This window comes from Portunus trituberculatus, chromosome 38 (genome assembly GCF_017591435.1).
Source record: "Portunus trituberculatus isolate SZX2019 chromosome 38, ASM1759143v1, whole genome shotgun sequence".
Classification (NCBI taxonomy): domain Eukaryota; kingdom Metazoa; phylum Arthropoda; class Malacostraca; order Decapoda; family Portunidae; genus Portunus; species Portunus trituberculatus.
Window position 1 is genome coordinate 3,805,822 of NC_059292.1, and position 20,874 is coordinate 3,826,695.

The 20,874-nt window shown below is 41.6% G+C and overlaps 1 protein-coding gene across 1 annotated transcript; it reads left to right on the plus strand.

The window, feature by feature from the left end:
* The first annotated feature begins 271 nt into the window (after positions 1-271).
* LOC123514758 (gamma-hordein-3-like) lies at positions 272-20,689 on the plus strand. Its single transcript, XM_045272868.1, has 6 exons — positions 272-354; positions 11,100-11,168; positions 11,527-11,571; positions 12,723-12,794; positions 18,809-19,137; positions 20,531-20,689. Exons 2-6 carry the CDS (start codon positions 11,108-11,110, stop codon positions 20,552-20,554), a joined length of 531 nt encoding a protein of 176 aa, XP_045128803.1. The 5' UTR covers positions 272-354; positions 11,100-11,107; the 3' UTR covers positions 20,555-20,689.
* The last annotated feature ends 185 nt before the right edge of the window (positions 20,690-20,874 follow it).

Sequence of the window (20,874 nt, forward strand, 5' to 3'; positions counted from 1 at the left end):
AGAGAGAGAGAGAGAGAGAGAGAGAGAGAGAGAGAGAGAGAGAGAGAGTGGAAACAGGATAGGAGAGTGTGAGGAAGGAAAATAAAAACAGACGAGGTAAAGAAAAGAACATACCAGGACGGGATGATAAGGGGAGGGCAGGAAAGGAGAGTGGAGGGGCAGGGAGGAGAGTGGAGAGGAGGAGCAGGGGGTGGTGGAGAGGAGGAGCAGGGGGGTGGTGGAGGGGAGAAGCAGCAGGGAGGGGAGGAGAGGCTAGGAGACGCCCAGGTAAGGTATATAAGATCCCACGGCAGCGGTACAGGTGCGCCACTCAGTCAGCCAAGACGTGGGGTGCTTCAAGGCGAGAGTCCCGAGGTGTGTAGGTGTGCGCTCAGTTCGTCTGTGTAAGGTTAGTGATGTGTGTGTGTGTGTGTGTGTGTGTGTGTGTGTGTGTGTGTGTGTGTGTGTGTGTGTGTGTGTGTGTGTGTGTGTGTGTGTGTGTGTGTGTGTGTGTGTGTGTGTGCTGGAGGTAGGAAAGGGATACGACAGGGCTGTGAAATGCTTAGTAGTAGGAGGAATAGTATTGATGGTGGTAATGGTTGTGGTGGTGGTGATGGTGCTGATATAATAAGTAATTATTGTAGTAGTAGTAGTAGTAATTGTAATAGTTGTTGTTATTGTTGTTTTTGTTGTTGTTATAGCAGCAGGAGTAAATGTAACTGTAAAAGTAACGACGCCGTAAACTGTATAGAGATTACATTCAATGAATAATTAATTAGAACCTTGAGAGAGAGAGAGAGAGAGAGAGAGAGAGAGAGAGAGAGAGAGAGAGAGAGAGAGAGAGAGAGAGAGAGAGAGAGAGAGAATCATAACACTTCATATAGGCACTGTAATCAAACCTACGCACTGCACCTCAACATCACTTAGACATACAACGCATCGACTCGAGATTATCAAAACGCATCTTTGGTTCATCGTAATACCTTCACGTCGCCTCAGTCACTTCACCAGCCTTGCCATGCCTCATCATCACCGTCATATTGGACCACAAGGGAGCAACACGAGCGCACATAAGTGGTTCAGGGATGTTATTTGGAGCTCCCTGTTGTTATGGGATTTCCAGCACCTAAGTTCCTTCCTTCTATTACGTGGTCTTGTTGTTGTTGTGGTGGTGGTGGTGGTGGTGGTGGTGGTGGTGGTGGTGATAGTAGTAGTAGTAGTAGAAGTAGCAGTAGCAGTAGCAGTACTAGCAGTAGCAGTATAGTAGTAGTAGTTGATGTTTTTGTTGTGATTAACAGATGATGACAATAATAATAATAATAATAATAATAATAATAATAATAATAATAATAATAATAATAATAATAATAATAATAATAATAAGAAGAAGAAGAAGAATCGTAATAATAATGATAATAATAAAGATCACGTTATAATACCTTAAGTACTACAGTTTTTCCCAGACCTGAGTAATATGCGGCTGGTTGACATAAGCTTCATTACGACGGAGCGAGTTTATTAGGATAGACACGCATAGTTATCTAACCTGACCCTCATATAACCTTGAACCACGACAACACTGAAGTGGCTACAACAACAACAACAACAACAACAACAACAACAACAACAACAACAACAAGGATAGTAGTAGTAATAATAATAAAAATAATATTAAAGCGAAAAGAACAACAGTAGTGGTAACAACAAGAACAAGAATAACAACAACGATAGTAGTAGTAATAATGATAATGATAATAAAACAAAAACAATAACATCAATAACAATACTACTACTACTACTACTACTACTACTACTACTGCTAACAATAATAGTAATAATAATAATCCCTTCCACACAATACCTGCAGCAACCAAGCTACGTCTCACTTCCCAGAGCTCTCCCCCCTCACCCTTCCCCCTGCCCCTTCACCGTCTCCCGTTGCCACTCGTCCATCCCCGCCACACACACCTATGCTTTGCCCGTTTCCAGAGGCCGCAGCCATCACTTTCCCCGCCATCCCCTCCCTTCCCATCTCCCCAACTGTCATTCGCCTTCCCTTCCGTCCCCGTCGTGCTCCCTCCTGTTCCCTTTACACGTTTACTTATTATCCCTCCGTCTGTTTGGTCTGTGTTCATGGTCGTATTCAAGCCCATATTTTGAAACGCTTTGCTCTCTCACCATCACTGCAGTTGAAGATACTCGTGCTTTTAAGAATATTTTTATGGTTTTGGTGACAGATTGACAAGATTTTTAGTTTATTAGAAAGATAAACTGTCTTGAAAACCCGGCTTGTTGTCTCTGTGGCCCTGGAAAATTGTCGTAGTGAGAGGGAAAGACGTTTTGAATACAGGCGTTACTACTACCAAGGTGCGTGACTGGTGTGATTCGCGGCGTTACTACTACCAAGGTGCGTGACTGGTGTGATTCGCGACTAGTTATTTATCCTTTTCATTCCTCGCTAATTTTTCTGACGTTTTCGCTCTGTGGTCTTTTGTATAGTTGTAAAGTCAATGAAAGATGAATTTAGCTTCTTTTTATTTATTTATTTATTTTTTCATTGTTACCTTGGTTTTTCTCTGGTGTATTTGTGTTTTACAGTCTTTGAATGGTTGTGTAGCCTTGCTTGTTCTTGAAGGATGAAATCGGTTCCTTTTCACTCTTTTTTTTTATAGTCAATCGAATTTTTTACGGTCTTATTCTTAATCAATAACCTGAACAGATTTGTGACCTATATAAGATGACAAAATTAATTGAATAGTTTTCCTTCCTCTGCTTCTTCACAGCTTTTTTTTTTTTTTTTTTTTACACTTCTACGTTATTCTTCAATGGTTCTCACGCTTGTTCCTTCTTTTCCTATATGTTCATACATCCACACATATCTTTCAAGGCGTTCTGGTTGCTAAAAGTACAACCGCAGCAGTAAAAGATTCAAAGCAGGCAGAGACTTTGAACTCTTTACGAAAGGAAAATTGTTGTTCATATAGAAAAAGAGAGTGACTTTTTTTTAATTCAATATTTTCAGTGGTACAGCGACACTTAATACTCTGGCAGGAAAAAAATACTCGGTCATGACCACCTTGAGACAGACCCGTTTGGACACTCACGAGACCACAAAGCTTGTTTCAAGGGCGTGAAGGCAACGTGACTCGTGTTTCTCGATGATGGATCACTGGAACAGGCTCAGCGGTCACGTTATTACTGCGAGTGAATAGTAAAATTTAACAACTTAGATAAATTGATGCATAAGAATGATGGGTGGATGTCGGCATATTTGCTTCAGAAAGGGACGGTTGCATTTAACCTGGAGGCAACTAGCGACTTTCCTTACCTCTTAACGCTTTTACTTAGCAGGTTATGGAGAAAACATAATATAGATCAAACGGGTATTGCGTCCAGTTGGTGTTGGCTAAGGGACGGCTCTAATGATACAATTGTAATCAGTAACTATGTGAAAGTTCACAAATCTAACCATGTGTCACGTGTTCCTGCTATGGAGTAATTTTTGAAGCATTTTGACCTCAACTGCAGTAACCATGAACGACGACGCGGACGACTATTATGTTTAAGGGATGCTCTCATTAGTTACGCGGGTAAAACAGGAAACTTAATACTATTCACAATCATGGCATTGGAATCTATATACCACAAATAAACTATGACAATACGATTCTTTTTTTGTGGTGAAATAATATTCTCGCTTTACATATTCACCATTTTTAAGTATTTATTTTGACTGATGACGCGTTTATTTATTTATGGGTGAAACACAAACCCACCGGCCAGAGGAGAATTAGCTCAGTTTCTGAATATTGGAGAGTAAAAATAAAAGTGAAGAGCATCGTGAGAGACTTGATGGCCTATGAACATGAAAGAAAACTGACAAAAGGAGGACAAACAGTTATTATGCTGCTGGTCAAGGAAAAGTGAAGACGTGACCTTTCGTTGCAGTCCACCACTCATGCAGTCTTACTTGGTTCCATCGAAAACACGTCCCTTATCGTCCTTGTTTTCCACCACACACACACACACACACACACACACACACACACACACACACACACACACACACACACACACTGCTCGACCAAATGGTGCAACATTTAAATAAGAGCGTCATCAAAAGCGCACAAACAATTTATAGTATTCCTCTAAATGCAGGTGTTACTAGATATGTATAGCAAGAAACAGCTAACATCAGCAGACTTCTTGGATTTTACGAGACTGTGTATGAACAAATGCGAAATGAAATTAAATATAAAAGAGGTGTGATTGTAAAGGGGAAGAATCCTATCGTACAATGTGAGGTGCTAACAATGTACTCGTCGCTTAAAAATTTTTGAGGTAAAAGTACAAAAGAACATTATTTTGGTTCATTGGTGTACAAGTATCCACTTCCTTGCTCGACTTCTAAAGAAAAATGCTCTCAAAACAGTGTTCAGGCGGTCGGTTACGTAAAAAGAACGTTCCCTGAAGACCCCGAGGCTGCTGTGGCTTCTCACTGGGGCAACATAAAACACTCCTGCGTAAATCCACATCTTAAGCCTAACGCTCACAGGAAACTGAATGATAACTAAAGCTTTTGTGGCGCATGTACTTTAACGCTTTATTAGTACAGCTGAAATATAACACAAATCACCAATAGCGCAGTAACTAAATATTATTAACCCCTTCAGTGCTGGAACTCATTTTTACCTTGAGTTTTGGGTATGATTAGACGATCTTATTAACATTAGGAAGAGTCTGTGAAGGTTAAAAGATTAGTGGCCTGAGTCTTTACTATTTCAATCCCCGACATGAGTATCTAAAGCTGTATAAACTCGTCAAATGTAAATAGTAACCAGAATGAATATGAAAGCGCGACATGGTACTGAAGGGGGTTAGTTAATATTATACGACAATATCAACATAAAAATCCGATACTGCTGCTGTGCTTGAGTGGTGAATGTCGCGACGGAAAGGTGGCAGCGGGAAGGTAGTGATGAATAAGTAGCGATGGAAGGTAGAGAACTTGAGGATAGCGACGGGAAAGTAGTGACGGGAAGACAGCTGCGGGAGGGTAGGGACGGGAAGGACAGAGATGAAAAGGTAGGGACGAGAAGAATAGCGACGTTAACCCCTTCAATACTGGGGCACATTTTGACTTTGAGGTTTGTGTACGATTAGACCATTTTATTGACATTAGGAAGGGTCTATGGAGATCAGAAGATTAATGGCTAGAGTCTTCACTACTCTAATCCTCACATTAGTTTCTGAAAATGTATAAAATCACCAAATCCTGACCAGAATGAATATGAAAACGCGTCATGGTACAGAACGGGTTAAGGATAGGAAAGATAGAAGGACAGAGGCGGGAAGATAGCGACGCGAAGATAGCAATATAGAGGTAACAATAATTTTCCTTGCGAGGCGGTAAAGGTATGGCGTTACGTAAAGGGACACTGCTGTGGGGAGGGGAGAGGGGGCAGCCTGATCGGGGGAAGAGGGAGGATAGGGGCGGAGGAGCAGCAGCCGTGAGAGTCGCCCTTGGGGTAATTCCATAGAACAATAAGTTTACGGCAGGAAAAAATCACTATTCGTTTTTGTGAGATCCATTTTTTGTTTTTGTTTTGTATTGTTAAGTGTGTGTGTGTGTGTGTGTGTGTGTGTGTGTGTGTGTGTGTGTGTGTGTGTGTGTGTGTGTGTGTGTGTGTGTGTGTGTGTGTGTGTGTGTCTCTCTCTCTCTCTCTCTCTCTCTCTCTCTCTCTCTCTCTCTCTCTCTCTCTCTCTCTCCACGAATGTACTAAAAATACACAGAACTGTTATAATTCTCTTTACGGTACGTCACAGATTGAAAGAGAGAGAGAGAGAGAGAGAGAGAGAGAGAGAGAGAGAGAGAGAGAGAGAGAGAGAGAGAGAGAGAGAGAGAGAGAGAGAGAGAGAGAGAGAGAGAGAGAGAGAGAGAGAGATAATAAGAGCGGACTTTAAAGGCATCTTGGAGAGTAGCAACACAGATGACCACTCCTTGCTCCCTATTCCCCACTCCTACACTCCCCATCTCCATCCCACTTCCCTGCTCCCTCAGTCTACCAAGGCCAAGGTAACAAGAACACAAACCGCCTCCTATCCGGTTCTCAAGAGGCAGCGAATAGGTAGGAGGCGGTGAAGAGGGAGCCGCTTCAAAAGAGAGGGAGACTGGGGACGGTGGGAGGCTGGTGACGAAGGGCGTGGTGGGCGTGGTGGTGGTGGTGGTGGTGGGACAAAGGAGAGACAAGAGAAAATACAAGAGGAGTTATAAATGTATGTGTATGTGTGTGAGTGTGTAGATTAGCTGTTGTAGTTCTTGTAGCAGTGGTGGTGGTGGTGGTGGTGGTGGTGGTGGTGGTGGTGGTGGTGGTGGTTGCAATTGTTTTTGTTTTTGTTGTTGCTGGTGTGATTCATGACGGAGTAGTAGTAGTAGTAGTAGTAGTAGTAGTAGTAGTAGTAGGAGGAGGAGGAGGAGGAGGAGGAGGAGGAGGAGGAGGAGGAGGAGGAGGAGGAGGAGGAGGAGGAGGAGGAGGAGGAGGAGGAGGAGGAGGAGTGGAAACAAAAGAAACATAATTAGAAGTAGGAGAGGAAGGAGAGAAGAAGAAGAGTAGGGAGAGGAAGAAGGAAAGAAGGAGGAGGAGAAGGAGGAGGAGGAGGAGGAGGAGGAGGAGGAGGAGGAGGAGGAGGAGGAGGAGGAGGTGGAGGAGGAGGAGAAGCACGAGAAAGAGGGGAAGAAGAGGAGGAGGAAGAAGAAATGGAAATAATAATGGAGGTGAACGTGGAAGAAGAACAGGAGGAGCAGGAGGAGGAAGCGGAGGGATGAGAAGGATGATGATGATGATGATAATGATGATGTGAAGGAAGGCTGTGTATTAGGAACAACAACATATAACAATAATAATAATAATAATAATAATAATAATAATGGCAACAACATTAACAATAATAGTAAGAGTAAGACGAAGAAGAGGAGTAAGAAGACAAGGGCATGGAGGACGAAGATGATGACGACGACGAGGAGGAGGAGGAGGAGGAGGAGGAGGAGGAGGAGGAGGAGGAGGAGGAGGAGGAGCAGGAAGGATACAAACTCAGTAGGAGGAGGAAGAGTGTGAAATGAAGAGCAGGTTTTTCCCAAGGTCAAAGAGATAACCGCAGGGGGAGCAGCTTGTGTGTGTGTGTGTGTGTGTGTGTGTGTGTGTGTGTGTGTGTGTGTGTGTGTGTGTGTGTGTGTGTGTGTGTGTGTGTGTGTGTGTGTGTGTGTGTGTGTGTGTCTATTTCTTCCTTTATTGCTTTGTTAAACTCCATTCTTGTATTCTTGCTTTATTATCCCTTATCGCTTCGGTCGCCCTGCTTGCCTCGTGTGCCAGAGATTTTTTTTTTTTTTTTTGCGGGATGCGATCGTTATCATCCCGTACTTTTCACTGTAACCGTGCTAGTGCGTCTTGGTGTTTGCTCTCTCTCTCTCTCTCTTGTGGCCCTTTATGCTAATCTTTCTGTCCAGTGCTTTGTATCTTATCGTTTCACCGCCTTCATTTCCTTCTCGTCCAGCTCGTTGTTATCATTATGTGTTTTTCCTTCTTGTTCTTATCTGATTTTGTGATTGTTATGGCAATACAATGGACTTCCTACGCACAATTTCCATAATGCCGCAAAATCTCCTACAATTCAACCTTTGTTTTAAATTTTGATGCTCTCAGGCCTCCTCACACCTTGAGCTACTTTTTAACTTCAAATGGGGGGCCACCGTGGTACAGTGGAACCATGCGTGCTTTGGGGATCAGAGGAGTCTCCAAGCGCAAGGGTTCGAATCCTGTCCACGGTCTGAGTGTAGGTTGGGCTTCTTCACTCGGGGCAACGGTTTCCTAGCGGGTGGGCTTTGAGATAGGAGGTACCACACAAAATATCCCCTTTAGCTCATAAATTCCAGTGAAAAGCCCACATGGTATAAATAAGAAAAAAATCAATAAACAAACAAGACATTTAATCTCCAAGAGTCAAGTACTGAGATACAAAAGAGTACATGATTTTTTTTTATAGTTATGCAAAAAATCTAGAAAATAGAGAAATTATTCTTATTCTATGACAATTTAACAGAAATGTCATATCCTGGTCTCTTCGTATTACTGCAGCCTACATCACACGTAACCCTTGAATAGTATCAGCTTTCATTATATATTTCTTTCTTGGTAGAGTAAGGTTATTCATTACTGGGAGTACTCAATTAAAAATAAGGATGACGGAAAAATTAACCCACGCACCGTATACCTGAGCGCCTCGCCCACACAACTGTACTGGAACCCGCGGCTGTACACTACACAATAATGCTTTTATAGTTGTACAAAGAATCCAGAAAATAGAAAAAATGATCTATATTCTGACAATTCAACAAAAATATCATATCCTGGTCTCTTCGCAGTACTGTATTAGATTGCATCACACGTAATCTTTAATTAAACAGCAGCAGCCTTGATTTTATACTTTTTTTCTCGGTAACGTAAGACAATTCATTACTACAACTCACTAAGAAAAAAAAACTCTCGGTGTTGCATGTAATGGCGAGGGAGGGAGTGAGGCATAACAAACCATTCCTAAGCAACGTGGTGTGGCTTGAGGCTGTGCAGGAGATAGTGGTGGTGGTTAGTAGTGGTAGTGGTGGTGGTAGTGGTGGTGGGTCTCCAGGTACTATGAAAGGTGAACGAGGGTGTGGCTGCTCCTGCGGTCACACGTAGGTTAGGGAAAAAAAAAGGCCTTCGCTACCTATTGGCTTCCCAACACTTCCTCGTCCTCCTCCTCCTCCTCCATGGCGTCTTGTTGCTGAGAATTGGTGGTGCAAAATGGTTTAATCCAAACCTTATATCATCCCTCTGACTGCTCTAGCGAGGACAATTAGGCTGGTTCATCCACTACCCAGCACCTCCTCTTCACTCCATTCTCATTTTGACTGCTTTGAGCCCTGCTGATGCAAAATGACAGTCTGAGCCTCACGACATCTCGAGGCACAGCTAAAACAAGCGTTGGTAGGTTTCATAAACACAAACACTTCTTAGAACTATTTCATGTTCCCTGTGAAGCATCTTCAGTCTTTTCACTGGCACTTGACGAGCAATCTCCGGCCTTATCTGGAAGCTTTTATATATTAAAGACAGCGGCATGATGGTGTCTAATAAGCTCTAAGAAAATAATGAGAGGAGCTTGCTTTGAGCGTGTCTGAGCGTCTTCAGCTTAATGATTAGACTTGAAGGAAAAGCAAAAACTTAAGCAAACGCAGTACAAATTACATCAATGGATTCCGCTTAGTAGAATTTTAATGTCTGAGGAGACAGAAGACGAGGCAGCGGATTCTGGTTATGAATATATAGGGAAATTACCACGTGTAGGTTTGATGGCATCCTGTTGCAGCTCTCCTTTCATATTTCCTCATGTTCTTGTAATTAATCCCTTCAGTACGTTTCCACAATTATTCTGCTTACTATTTGGTTATTTTATACCGTTTCAGTAGTTTATGAGCGGATTAAAATGTGAAGACTGTGGCCATTAATTGTCTGACCTCCATAGACCCTTCTAACTCCTTCAGTACTGGCACATATTTTTCCCATGAGTTTGGGTATAATTGGATGATTATATTGCCATTAGGAAGGTTTAATAGAGGTTGGAATTTTAATGGCCAGAGTCTTCTCTATTTTAATCCCCACTCTAGTTTCTGAAGCTGTTAAAATCACCAAATAGTAACGAGAATGAATATGGAAACGCGCCATAGCACTGAAGGGATTAATGTCGATGAAATGGTCTAATCGCACACAAATCCCAAGGTAAAAATGTGCCCCAGTATTGAAGGTGTTAGGTTGGTGTTAGTTAACCTCATTCATGGTAACTACTCCCAGGAAACTGACCTAACAGATGTACAGTGAGCGTGAACACGATGCAAAGCTACTGAAATAAAAGTTGGATAGGATTATGATTGAGCGTGGGTAGTATGGGTGTTACGTAAGTGCCAGTCAGTTCTCAAGATCACTAATTAATACCGAGATCATCTATTCACTATGAAGTTTGGGATCCAGACTTTGAGTTCCGTCTAGTTACAGTAGAAGTCAATTGAGAACCACAACTATTAGGGCAATTACCATTATTATTACCAAGACTAATGCTTGAGAGAGAGAGAGAGAGAGAGAGAGAGAGAGAGAGAGAGAGAGAGAGAGAGAGAGAGAGAGAGAGAGAGAGAGAGAGAGAGAGAGAGAGAGAGAGAGAGAGAGAGAGAGCGGGGAGGAATTAGATAAGCTGACGTACAAGAAGGCCAATTTGCAGGCATGTGCAACACTGAAATACATTAATAGTTTCTGTCTGTCTGTCTGTCTGTCTGTCTGTCTGTCTGTCTCTCTCTCTCTCTCTCTCTCTCTCTCTCTCTCTCTCTCTCTGCGTATAACTTCCACCTAATGTTCATAAAATCTCAGCGGAAATGCACATCGGAAAACAACTTGGCAGTGTTTATTGAGGCGGAATGCTGAGTTCGTCCTGCTCTGAGTGTGAGATTATCTGTTGTTTCATTCTTTCTCTTCTGATACAACTCGTCGCTGGGACTGTTGCATATATTTTTTTTTTCCAGTTCATCGAATATTTTAATACTATAACAGTTTCTACATTTTTTCTCTCCAACTTCTTGCAACTGAATGTTTAGATATATAAAAAAAAAAAAACGAATTCTGGATATTATTTCAGGCCAAATTTGAGTCTTTATAGAAATTTTGCGCACCTTCGTGTATATTCCTATGCAATTTTCAGTGCGTGTATTTACTTAATTAACAATAGGAATGCAAGGAGGAGCACGTGCAGCTATTAAAGGCAACCCTCACACACCCTCACGAGTTACAACATTCTGTGCAAACCATTCCCATTCTTTACACTCTTGGCTCCCTTTCCTCTACACACTCCCAAACACACTCATTCCCTGTCCCCCTACATTGCTCACCCTTTTCCCCTACACCCATGCAGACACTCACTACCCTTATTTACACCCTATTAGACACATTCATCCTTCTTACAATGTTGATCTTTCTTCACTCTTTGCCAACTCCCTATAGTGCTTGCGTCCAGCTCACCTCCCTCCTCTCTTCCTATGATAGACGCTGCAATGAAGGAGCTACTGGCGGTGCTGGTGGTGGTGGTGGCGGCGACAAGCGGGGCGCCCCAGTGTAAGTATACCGTAGTTGAGGAGGTGATGGAAGGTGTGTTTGTGTGTGTGGGGGGTTAGTTTGTAATCTTATAAATGATCAAACAACAGCAACAAGAACAACAATAACCACCACCACAACCACCACCAACAATAACAACAACGACACCACAAACGGACATATAAAAACCCTGCCAGACCAAGACAGACTCTCATCATTCACAACTAAGTAACCAACACAACGTATCATTCCTTTCCTCCTCCCTGCACTTAACCGGACCATCGTAAATCGTCGACACTGTACCGCTGCGCACTGCCGCCAACGCCGCTGCTGCCACTGACACTGCCCCGTGCCTCATCTCGCCGCACCTCTCCCGCAGATAACCAGGCTTCCTACTCCGTCGGCCGCCAGAAATTCGTGAGAGGCAAGTATGGAAGTATGATTCCGTCAAGTGTATGATTAACCCCTTCAATACTGAGACGCATTTTTACCATGATTTTTTTTAGTATAATTTGAAGGTTTATATTTGCATTAGGTTAGGTTAGGTTAGGTTGCATTGCATTAGGAAGGGTTTATGGAGGTCAAAAGATTAATGGCCACAGTCTTTACTATTTCAATCACCGCACAAATTTCTGAAGCTGTATAAAGTCACTAAATAGTAACCAGAATAAATAGAAAAACGAGGCATGGTACTGAAGGAATTAAAATCCATATTCAGAAACGCTTTGCTCTCTCACGACGACTATTTTCAAAGGGTAATTTTATGGTTATGATAATGGATTAGCAAGATTTCTAGTTGGTCATAAGGAGAAACTGTCTTGAGAACCCTGCTAGTCATTTCTGCGGGCTTGAAGAATTGTCGAGGTGAGAGAGCAAGGCGTTTCGGAATATGGCCTTTTAAGTAGCGCATTTAGCTCATTTCCCAAAGACCCTTGTTGTTTAGGAAAGTGCACCGCTTATTCAGGAACTCGGGATGTTTGTTGGTTGTAGATCGTGAGTGGAAAGGGGAGAGGTTTGCTTGATAGTGTGATTCGTTCAAGTCTTCTATCCATATATCGTGTTTGCGTTTTGTTTCCATCCTTTCTCTGTTTGACGTTCCACTTACGGGTTTTTTCTCTCTCTCTCTCTCTCTCTCTCTCTCTCTCTCTCTCTCTCTCTCTCTCTCTCTGGAGCTCATGCATTTTTCTTACCCAAACTCAGAAAGACTGATGTATGAGCGCGTTTATCCTTCTTTATAATTATTTTTTTTTCTTTCCTCACCATCCTGTTTTTCTCTACGGTCCTATCTTTTTTTTCATTCATTTTCTTCCTCCTCCTCCTCCTCCTCTTCCTCTTGTTCTTCTTCTTCCTTCTCCTCATCCACGTATCCTTCCTTTACTAATACCCAAACAGTACAGCCTTTCAACACATACATAACCGAACAGGTATTAAAACATCACAGAATCACCAAATACAACACCAGAACCACCAGAACCACCACCACCACCACCACCACCACTACCACCACCACCATCCCAGTTCCTCCAACACGGCAGTCCTATACAGTAACAACAATCGCTCCCTTCCTCCCTGCAGATGAGTATGGGCAGTACCACCCTGTCTCCGGGCCTCCTGTCGGTCCACCCTTCGGAGTCCCCTTCGTCCAAGGTGAGGAGGAGGAGGAGGAGGAGGAGGAGGAGGAGGAGGAGGAGGAGGAGGAGGAGGAGGAGGAGGAGGAGGAGGAGGATAAATAAAAGAGATGGCACCGTAGAGAAGGATAGGAAGATGAGGGAAAGAAAAGGAGGAGGAGGAGTAGGAGGAGTAGGAGGAGGAGGAGGAGGAGGAGGAGGAGGAGGAGGAGGAGGAGGAGGAGGAGTTACAGACACCACTTTTCATCTTAAACTGTTTGATTTCACTGATATACTTTATTACTGTACCAGCATTAGGAAAACTACGCAACTATTAAACAAAAGACCACAATCATTAGAGAAAGGGCTGTAGTCATTAGAGGAAAGACTTATTAGAGAACGAAACCAAGAGAAAGGATTAAAGACTGCATCATTGAAGAGAAGAATCAGGAGAAACAAGAAGGAGTAGGAGACACAAGGAAGAGACGGAGACAAAAATTAGAAGAGGAGAAGGTTGAACGCACAATAACAAAAACACGTTAAGACAAGCCTGGAGACTGTCAGTAAGGTTACGAGACTCGGCGTCAGAGATTTCGTATTGTGACCTTTGTACCTTCAACACTTTCAGCTCCTACAAATATTTACTGTCCTGACTAAAGGGAAATGAATAATAGAAGTGTGAGTACAGAGCTCAGAGGAGTGAAGAAAAAAATGGGACAAGGGTATCATTATATTAAACAAACAGAGACATGTTATGAAGGGACACGATGGGTAATGCATAATGAATACAGGAAGGTGCTGGCGAGGAGGCGAGGCGCGTGTTCTTTATATTTTTGTAGTAATGAAGCAAGAAAAGTTAGCTCTGTCAAACACGCGTGATTATAAAAAAGAAGCTACTGTTTTCTTCAATTATTTTTTTCTTCTCGCCTTTCCATCTCCTTTAGTTCTCGTAACTTTGTATATATATATATATATATATATATATATATATATATATATATATATATATATATATATATTTTTTTTTTTTTTTTTTTTTTTTTTAACGTGAATTTTAACCCCTTCAGTACAGGGACGCATTTTCATTTTGAGTTTTGAGTGTGATTAGACGATTTTATTTACATTATGGAGGTCAGAAGATTGATGGCCAGAGTCTTCGCTATTTCAATCCCCCACATAGATTTTTGAAGCTGTATAAAATCACCAAATAGTAAGCAGAATGCATATGGAAACGCGTCATTGTACTAAAAAGGCTAAATTTTTGTCACTCGATATTTCACAATTCAAGAAATCACAAGATTTTCGATTATGATACACAGTGCAAGACATTTTGACAGGGAACATTATAGCAGCGAGATTAGGAAGTGATTTCTTAACCTTTATACTTTCAGTGACGAGAATATTATCTATTATTAATTTCTCATGGCCATAATGTTATTTTCATTTTGACGCATCATACGAACATAATTTACTTACATGAAAATCACCTTAAATCTTTGACTTCGTGTGCGTGTGTGTGTGTGTGTGTGTGTGTGTGTGTGTGTGTGTGTGTGTGTGTGTAGAATTGCGTTGATGAGAGACTTTTGTTTCTACTTTACTTCTTATGGTTTACAGCAGTAGTTCTCAAACGTTTTCATGAGCGACCCTATTTGGAACATTTCATTCCTTCGCGACCCAGAGTAAAGTAAAGAGAAAGAAAATGTACAATGATATATAGTTATATACACGAGCCTGCATGGGCCCACTGCCAGTCCAACATACGCGTTTGATACAGGAGTCATTCCTGTCAGAGACACCATTACGTTGGGCCCAGGAGGAGGGAAGTGGGGGAAAGATGAACATACATAACAAAAGTAATTTGTGGTTAAAGAAGAATAATTCAATTTAGTAACTGAAATATACTGAAACACTGAAAGCATGATAGTGTTCCTGTGTCCCTGCGACCCATCAAAATTGATCTCGCGACCCAACTTTGGGTCGCGACCCATAGTTTGAGAACCACTGGTTTACAGCGACTAGAGAGAGAGAGAGAGAGAGAGAGAGAGAGAGAGAGAGAGAGAGAGAGAGAGAGATACAAGATGCAGGGATACTTATCTTTCTTCTCACTTTAATATGTAAAAGCATATATGTAAAAGCACCCACCCACCCACCCACCCACACACACACACACAAGAGTATATCTCCTGGCTTGAATATTTCTAATTATGAGTACATTATTATGACCATTAGAGCACTTGGCTACAGCTTCTGACTGATCATTACGTAATAAGTGTACAGAATTAAGGCGTCACATCACGCACAATACAACCACCACCACTACTAACACTGGTGGCGCCACCGGTGAGAACCAAGACACTCTTGGAGTCGGCGGTCATTATCTATATTTCGATCCTATCTATATGTGGTAATTGTCCTTAAACTGGGGTAGCATGGAGACACCTGAGGCCATTATGAACGTGTATTTAATAGTATCACAAGACACAACAGGTATAGCCGAGCAAACAACAGGCTGGTCGTGAGCGTGTCGCCTGAGACGGTGGCGAGCGAGAACTGAGGGGAAGACGTGACGTAACCTCAAGCAGTGATGTACTGATGTTAACTTTTCTAGCCCACATTGTCGTACCGAACCACCAGAATTATCGTATTTTGCCTAATATTATCGTACATCCAAAGGAAAAATAATATACACACATCAGAACTGCATTATACACTGTATTGAACATTTCATTAATTTTCATTCATTTTCATATGCAAATGACATACTACACATACAAAGGTTACACAAAGGTGTGTGTGTGTGTATATATATATATATATATATATATATATATATATATATATATATATATATATATATATATATATATATATATATATATATATTGATAAAAGCTTACGTACAGTGTCAATGTGCATGTATCTCCAAGGGGTCAACGTATCAGTCAATCGTCAGTCCATCACTCTCCGCAACACAACCTACACTGGAAAACCCTTATTATTTATTCCTTTATTTATTGTTGCCCATTAGTGCCACATAATGAGAATGTTTTGTTTTTCATACCGTTATACGTCAAATAGAACATATGATAAGAGAAGGAAAACTCGCCCTTCACCATACTAACACTAAGAGTCACACTAATAAGATCATTTTGTCACTTGACACTGACTGTGACTGACAGCGTCTCTCTCCTTTTCCTTCCCTCCCCAGTCCCCAGCCCCTCTCTCTCTCTGAAATGTTGACATCGATATTTTTTTTCTTTACACAATTATTCCAGTACCTTATTACAAATATAAAAAAAAAAAATACTTTGCCACTCAATTATCGTATATTGGTGTACGATTCTTACCTATGTATCGTACATTGTACAAACAGCCATATTATCGTACAAATACGATAATTGTCGTACAATTAACATCACTGACCTCAAGCCAAACAAACTGATTCTATCAATAGAATGTTTTACAGAAAACGGAGCACGGGCAGTACGTAAGGACATACTAACATATATATTTTTCGTTTCTCTCATCATAATTCCACAGAAACTATTAGATTCGTACCTATAAATGGTTCATGTTAATGCTATAAAGAAAAGTAATTATCCATTTTTTTTTTTTTACCAATAATGATGGAGGTAGCCTTAGATGGCGGGCGGCGGCTGTCAACACTGATTGCAACATAAAGATGAAAAATATTTATAAACAACTAATAATAACACGATTCTTTAACTCCGGACTTTTCTTATGGCATTCCTGATGCGTCAACCTCACTCACATTGCTGTATTTTGAAAACTTGAGTGGCTGGTTAATTCACGGCTGTTTCATCTCAATACATTTTTCGTGGAATGAGGGACTAGCAGAATTAGGTAAAAGAGTAAACATGTTTGTTTGCGCCTAGGTGAGTGAAGCGTAGCGTGGCGTAGCGCGCGTGTGTGTGTGTGTGTGTGTGTGTGTGTGTGTGTGTGTGTGTGTGTGTGTGTGTGTGTGTGTGAGCGTAAGTGTCGAGTCGCTCTACGTAAAAGTCACACCAGGTAGCCCTGATGAAGATCTGTCAACACTCCCGTTGCTACACAGGAGTATTACACCGGAATCTGTCGCACATTGTAACAAAAATTCTTAACTATTTATACGACATAAAGAAAAAAAAATTGGCTTGTGCGTGTAAAGGTGTGCATCTTTATTAGTCACTACATTATTAGATTTTTATTGGTAAATATTAAGACTAGCTGTGCGGTTGTATCTTCTATTGTTTCCGGCTTACTTCCCTTCCAATCTCGGGGACTTGGCGGGAAAGCGGAATTTTCGGATGTGGAAAGCTAAGATATTGTCAATTGTCATCTCTTAACACAAAATACAAGTAAGGAGCAACTGTTATTGGTTTGTATGATGGGCACCATATGTGAGGAGTGTTACCAACGATACCTAAGGAAATATCTCTTGAAATCTTCAGTTTACCTCACTGCTACAGCGTTTCCAACGTTAGGTTATGTAAGGTTAATTTAGGTTATACGGTAGGTTGGGTTAAGAAGAGGAATGCTAGGTTAGTGGTAAGAGATTTTTCTGTATATATAGGTGTCGTTGATAAAGCTGCTTGAATGTGACGCTCATCTCAACAACAGCAGCAGTGGCTCTCTACTTATATTTCGTGTTAAGAGGTGACAACTGGGCACATTTTAGCTATCCGCACCTGAAAAGCCTGCTCTCCCACCAGCTTCCCAAAAGTGGGGGGTGTAAGAGCTAAAAACAATAGGAAATACAGACGCGAAGCCAATCTTAATACTGACATTTTTTTTTTTTTCATCAAAGCACCAACAAAAATCTACTGGACAAGAGATAATGAGTATTTTTTTAAAAGTTAACTATATCAGCATCCCTGTGTGATGCGTGGCAGCGACCAATCACTTTCCTTCTGCCTGTTCCACAGCGACCATATTTTACTGCACCGCAAACACACTCCTCACGCCGCCCCTGTGCCAGACCTCTTCCGTCACAACGAGCAACACATCACCAACTCACCTAGAGAAGCGATCGTTCAGTCCTCCTTATGCCATCAACCTCTATTAAGCTCCTTTACCCCTTCAGTACCATGACGCGTTTCCATATTCATTCTGCTTACTTTTTGGTGATTTTATAGATTCAGAAACTCATGCGAGGGACTAAAATAATGAAGATTGTGGCTAATAATCTTCTGACCTCCATGTCAAAACAATGGGCTAATCGTACACAAATCTCAAGGTAAAAATGTGTTCCAGTATTGAAGGGGTTAAGCTAAAAGTGCTTATCCCAAGCTCCCCTGGTCCTACATTTCACACAGTCGGTCATACTATCCTGACTTGTCTCCTATCAGTCTCATCTTGGCCACCACAAACACTCCTAGCATCAATCACAAACACTGTATTTACTGCACGTCTCATCTTCCTCCTAGCACAACGCTACGCCACTTCATTAACTACCAGCACACCCTCAAGAAATATTCAGGCGCCTGTCTTACACAACGTATCTAATTAAAAACAATGATACAGCACCTTTTCATGCCGCTGTCATGCTGCTCCAGCCTCCCCACATCCTCTGCGTCCTCCCACTCGACCGCCATCTCATCTTGCTGCACGAGTGAGATTATTGCGATAACACAGCCTTTGATTTACACTGATGGAAAGTACACATGCCGCCGCCAGCCAGCCATTCTCCCCGTCCTAAGCCCTGCGTGACGTCATTACTTCTGCCTCCGACGCGCGCATTCCTTTCATGTTTAAAATGGTGCGCGGGTTCTTTAGTTTTGTGATTTATCCATGATGATTTTTTTTCTCTTCTTAATACATGCTGGAATTCAACTATAATACACGAGGAAATTTGTTAGTTAATTTGATAGAGTTTGAAGATTTTGTCATTCCTATCTTTATTTTCCTTGTTTGTTTAGTGTTTTCTGTCCAACTTACACTCACTCGCTCTCATCTGAACCGTCGTGACTCCCCCACTACCCACTGCCGTCACCCATAGTAAGGCCACGCTAGCACGAATACCTCTCCTCGTAGCACTGATATTCACCTCTTCTGCAGGACATCCCTCACACGGCAGCGCTTCCCTGATCCACCAGCAGCAGCCATTCCCTTCACACCAGCAACAGTTCCCGTCACACCAGCAACAATTCCCGTCACACCAGCAACAGTTCCCGTCACACCAGCAGCAGTTCCCGTCACACCAGCAACAGTTCCCTACCCATCAGAACCAGCAATTCCCTTCCAATTCCGGGGGTGGTGACGTACCTTTCATCCCTGTGCCTCCTGACCCGAACCCCGGCAAGCCCTCAGTCACGCCAGGAGTCAACACTCAACTCGGGGGAGGTTTTGATGTATCTGCCTTCGCTCGCACCAAGGTGGACAAGAAGGTTAGTGTCTGTTGTGGATGGTGGTTGTGGTATGTTTGGATAGTGCTTCGTGTGTGTGTGTGGTGTGTGGTGTGTTGCAGTGGTGGTGGTGGTAGTAGTTGTGATTTAGTGCTAGTGGTGATGCTTGTTGCGGTGGTGGTGGTAGTAATTGTTGTTGTTGTAGTAGTAGTAGTAGTAGTAGTAGTAGTAGTAGTTGTTGTTGTTGTAGTAGTAGTAGTCGTATTAGTTGTTGTAGTTCATAGTAGTAGAAATAGTTGTTGTAGTTAATAGTAGTAGTAGTAGTAGTAGTAGTAGTAACAGTAATAGTAGCAGTTAGTAGTAGCAGTAATAGTAAAAGTAGTAGCGGTAGAAACGATAGATGTAATAATGGAAAATTTGTGGTCAACGTTGAATGAGTGACACCGAAAAAGTAATACTACGCAGACCACCACCACCATTATCTCCGTGCTCGCCACCATTACTACCACTGCTATCACTGCGACTCTCAGCCACACCAGCATCACATAGGAGTTACGTGGTTTCCATCATCATTACCAGACAAATTTAAAATGCATGACTATTGCCGTAAAAAAAAGTATGATTATTCACCTGATCTGACCATTTTTTGCCGCAGTTCTGCAGTCGACACTGGAAGTTTTGCTCATTAAATGCTGTAAAAAACGGCCATAATGAGAACAACTTTTCCTGTATTGTAGTTACTTTAATTAATGTTCTGATGTTAGGAAAAAAAAAGTGCTTAGTTTTTTCCCCACTCAGAGACATGCAGTGATTTTACAGAGCCGTTGTTTAGGTAAAAGAGGTGGAAGTTTACCGGCCTCTTAGCTCCTGCCTATCCTGCACGGAAGGTACGCAAAAAAAAAAAAAAAAAAAAAGTGGTAATGCAATTTAAACGGAGATTAGGTAGGGAAAAAACCATCCCCGAAAACTTTAAGGGAATATCTTGTAACATTTTTTTTTTTTTTTTTAGTTTCTTTATTAATGAACTTGGTAATTTAGAAGAGCCTTTTTTCTATTCTTTTTTTTTTCTCTTTCTTCTGTAAATATTTGTTCGTTTTTTTCTTAAAACACCGGAGTTATGGAAATAGTTACATCTATCGGGAACCTTGGAGAGAAAAAAATTAGAAAAAGTAGCGTCATATCGTAGAGTCCACTTGAATGAACGGGGAACATGTAGAGGTGGTGAGAAACACTGGGAAGACGCTTTCGGAAAGGAATGATAACTGAATTTTTCTATTTCTTTTATTCTTATAGGTTTCTTGTAATATTTTCACTATATTACAGTCATAGAGAAAAAAAAATGCTAAATCTCCCCCATTTTTTCAATGTCTATTTCTTAAAAGAAATGTAAAAAGAGAGAAAATATTCAGCCATGAACTTTGATTATAATTTTCAGGATAAGAGGACTGAGAGCAGCTAAGCTTCTTAAGTGGACCAGCACCAGCGCCTCCCTGCCCCGAGACCCGCGTCATGCTGGGGACTGCTGCCCACTTCTCACCTCACCTTGAAATTTGTTGCATGATTCTTTTAGTCTCGAATAAAGCCCTAAAATGCTCATGCCACAATTCCTTATCCTAATGCGATTATCTGTAATCTATATATCAATGAAATTTCTGCAGGTTTGTTGCGTTTATGTACGATTGTCTCACATTATGTACACGTTAGCTGTAATCACGACCAGTGTGACGGAAGTTAGATATATATTATAATAAAATGAGCCTGTGTTCTGCCAGCTTTTTT

Excerpts from the sequence above, each read along its gene's own strand:
- LOC123514758 (XM_045272868.1), top strand. The coding sequence starts at position 11,108 with ATGAAGGAGCTACTGGCGGTGCTGGTGGTGGTGGTGGCGGCGACAAGC. Across the intron at positions 11,169-11,526 it reads GACAAGCGGGGCGCCCCAGT|ATAACCAGGCTTCCTACTCC; the intron begins GTAAGTATACCG and ends CCTCTCCCGCAG. Across the intron at positions 19,138-20,530 it reads GCACCAAGGTGGACAAGAAG|GATAAGAGGACTGAGAGCAG; the intron begins GTTAGTGTCTGT and ends TATAATTTTCAG.